A 3929-nucleotide genomic window follows, 5' to 3' on the forward strand; every position below is an offset into this window, starting at 1 on the left:
TCTGCTTCCGGGGTAAGGAGCAGCTCACAGCAGCTGCGTGCGCCACATTCACCAGGGGACTCCACCTAATGGATGTTTTTACTCAAATCTGAAAGGGCATCGCCACCCCTGGCCTCGCACCTTTCACAGGTGCCATTTGTAGTCTGTTTCTAACGACCATGCTGCACGGGCTTAAGAATGCCCCTAAAATCCAGCCCTGGACGGGGAGGGTGCTGCTCCCAGCTTCTGAGACAGCCAAGGTCTCCGGGTGACACCATGACAGGCTTACTACCTGAGGCCAGTTTAAATGTAAGACGTCACAGTCGCTTGCTTCAGTCTCTGACAGACTGTGTCTTTTTTGTCTCTTCCTCTCAAACCACAATAGAAACTGCAGACCTTTGTCACAGACTGCCAGGACGCCATTGCTTTCTTACAAAATTTAGTCAGCTCCCTGAGCACCCACAGGACCCTCAGCACAGCTCAGGTAGGTCCTTGGTATTTTATTTTATTTGACGGGTAGAAACATAGAAGTGCAGTCAAAACTTGAAAGTTAATATTTGGTTTCACCACCATCCATAGCGGAGATTCTCAAACCCTTTGAATTTGTAGATCCCTTTTGGTTAGCAAACAACATCCAAAGGACCACTTCCTCCCCGCTTGTGACCAAAAAACCCCACCCTGCCAAAAGAGAAACGGCACCGCCACATTTGATGCTATGCCAGCAAGGCATGAGTGAGTGCTGCTGGGAGCAAGCAATTCAAACACAAAATAGAGACGGGCTAGCCCAGCCGTGGGCAAACTACGGCCCGCGGGCCAAATCCGGCCCGTTTGAAATGAATAAAACTAAAAAAAAAAAGACCGTACCCTTTTATGTAATGATGTTTACTTTGATTTTATATTAGTTCACACAAACACTCCATCCATGCTTTTGTTCCGGCCCTCCGGTCCAGTTTAAGAACCCACTGTGGCCCTCGAGTCAAAAAGTTTGCCCACCCCTGGGCTAGCTGGAGGGGCCACAACAACCAGGAGACACTGCATGGATGCCCAGGGTGTGCGCACCTCCAGACACCAGGTTCTCCTATTCTGAGTTTCAGTTTCCCTCTGGCCCTGCCCATGAGTCTCAGTCTCAGACTTCCCTCCCCTGGGTGAGGATTCTGGAATCTGCTATCCACCCTCCTGCTAGGACTGAGTGGTGGGTGTGGCCACCCTGCTGTGCTCTCAGCTTGATTGGTCACATCTAGTTCCTACCCAACATTAGACCTGGGAGGACTGCCTGGAGGAGGGGGTTTTATGCACACTTCTTCCCACCCCCGCAGGAGGTCACAGAGTTAATCAGCGAGCACAAGGCCATAATGAAACGAGTCCTGGAAGATGCACTGCTGGTTACCCTCCGCCTGGAAGGTGGCACTGTGCTGGCACGGCTCAGGAGGAAAGAGCAAGGGGCCAGTGAAGACAGCAGGTGAGTGTCAACACTGGGGCACGCTGGGGTGAAGCACGGCCTTCTGCCCCACAGGGGCAGTCCTCTCTGTCATAGGCAGCGTCCATGGGGCCCAGACCTCCATTCCTCTGACAGACAGGCTTGACTGGACCAGAGCGTGTCTCATTCAGGGACTCCAAGGAAAACTAGCTGAGTCCTTGGAAAGCTTGAGTGGAAGACAAAACTCATTCTAATAGGATTCAGAGTCCTGACCAAGTGCTTCCTCCATCCTGGGGTGCTGTGTCCACCCACCCACATTTCACCCCACCTTGGAGGTGCCTGCACGGATGTGGCCAGCAGGTGTCACCGCTTATAGGTACATTTAAGTTCCTGCCCAGGCCCTGGGCCCCATCTGGGCCTTCCCTTTGTCAGACGGGAAGGACATAAGAAGAGTGCGGTTGTGTGTTTTAAGTAGGTTGTCACCAACAGCGTGTTCCTAAGGGGACGGCTCGTGAACAAACCAGTGATCAGGGCGCGACCCCAGACAGCTGCCTTCTCTTCCAGAGACAGCATTGAGGCTGCCTCCCGACTGTACAACCAAGTGGACGAAGAGGTGCACAGGCTGGTCCTCACCTCCAACAGGTGTCTCCAGGAGCTGGAGAGTCTGCGGGAACTGAGGGCACTCCAGGAGGAACGTGAGCAGGTCAGCCAGCATTGGGGAAGGAAGGGACCAGGAGAGCCAGCATCTGGGAGGGAGGGGACCAGCTCAGTGCTCCAGGAGGAACGTGACCAGGTCAGCCAGCATCTGGGAGGGAGGGGACCAAGTCAGCCAGCATCTGGGAGGGAAGGGACCAGGTCAGCCAGCATTGGGGAAGGAAGGGACCAGGAGAGCCAGCATCTGGAAGGGAGGGGACCAGGCCAGCCAGCATCTGGAAGGGAGGGGACCAGGCCAGCCAGCATCTGGGAGGGAGGGGACCAGGTCAGTGCTCCAGAAATGAGGGGACCAGGTCAGTGCTCCCGAAGGGAGGGGACCAGGTCAGCCAGCATCAGCACACACACATAAGCCTTGTGCTACAAGTTACCATGGCTATGACGTCACTGAACGAGAGGAGATTTTCAGCTCCATTGTATCTTAGGGGACCACCATCAAATATGTGGTCTGTTGGTGACTGAAAGTCATTATGCTGCACATGACTACCTACTTTTAAGTAAAATCCTTATTATTTTATCCACCACTGTTTCCATGCAAATACTGTGAAGACGGGAGCCTGCACAGCCAGATGTATAGGGCAAGGTGAAGATGACTGGAAAATGCCCCTGGATCCTCAAGTTGTCAGATCACCTCAGGGCGGTCAGTGGGGAGGATTGCCACTGCCAGGGGGCCCCAGGGTGGTCAGCAGGCTACTATTTCCCCTTCTCAGTCTCCCCACAACCAACCCCAGCTCCAGTCATGGGCCAGCAGGGGCAGAGGGTAGGGATATGAGACCATCAGCACAGCCAGGGCAAGGCAGGTACAGACAGGAGTGAGCCAGCTCGCCAGGACCCTGGGTGGTGGCAGTCCGGAGGATGGCTGACTTGGGACACCCCAAGCTGAAGGGGCTGCCCTGCCTGGGGTCCTCTGACCTGCGGATCGCCCTATGGAGTCTCTGCTTCCTTCTCCTCCATCCTGCAGAGTCCCCTCTCTGTCCTGTGGGGACTGCTATTTCCCATACGCCAGATTTTCCTTTCTTTTTCCTGTTGTTTTGAACAGAATACCCACAAGGACTTTCCAGAAAAAGGGACGGTGGGATGAAAATTTCTGAGACCTTGGATATCTGACTGTCTTTTTCCACCTTTACATTTCACGGTAGCTTTAAAATTTCCCTCCCGAATTTTGGAGGCACCGTTTCATGTCTTTCCCTTCGTGCATTGCAGTAGAGCAGTGGTTCTCAACCTTCCTAATGCTGCCAACCTTTAATACAGTTCCTCATGTTGTGGTGACCCCCAGTTTCATTGTTACAAATTGAACATAATTAAAGCATAGTGATTAATCACAAAAATAATATGTAATTATATATGTGTTTTCCGACGGTCTTAGACAACTCCTGTGAAAGGGTCGTTTGACCCCCAAAGGGGTCGCGACCCACAGGTTGAGAACCACCGCAGTAGAGGATCCTTCTCTGTTCTGCTCGTGACCTTGGTCTGGGCCCTGTTTTATCTCACTGGACGCCTGTTCACCTCTGGTCTCCTCGGGGCACTTTGGCCCCAGTGACCACAGGGCTGGGGGTCGCTCCTTTGCCAGTGGTCTTCCTGAGCACCTAAAGGTTTTGAGGGTTCTGTTCACAGTCAGGTCAGGTGTGTACAGGGGATGGTGTGTGTGGGGGGGTGCAAAGGGCAATCGATCGATGTTTCTCTCTTCCCCTCTCTCCAGAAAGCAATCATATATCTAATCTAATAAAAGAGAAACATGCAAATTGACCATACCTCCACTACACCCACAAGCCACTCCCACAAGCCATGCCCACCCACCAATCAGGAGCGAGTATGCAAATTC

The 3929-nt window shown here is 53.0% G+C and overlaps 1 protein-coding gene across 1 annotated transcript in view; it reads left to right on the plus strand.

Moving 5' to 3' along the window:
- Positions 1-3929, plus strand: part of PLEKHG4B (pleckstrin homology and RhoGEF domain containing G4B) — a 44377-nt gene that overhangs the window by 20774 nt on the left and 19674 nt on the right. Inside the window, 3 exon segments of the mRNA XM_015563083.1 lie at positions 363-463; positions 1296-1438; positions 1961-2099. Coding sequence (XP_015418569.1) covers positions 363-463; positions 1296-1438; positions 1961-2099 — 383 coding nt within the window.

This window comes from Myotis davidii, unplaced genomic scaffold (assembly GCF_000327345.1).
Source record: "Myotis davidii unplaced genomic scaffold, ASM32734v1 scaffold135, whole genome shotgun sequence".
NCBI lineage: Eukaryota > Metazoa > Chordata > Mammalia > Chiroptera > Vespertilionidae > Myotis > Myotis davidii.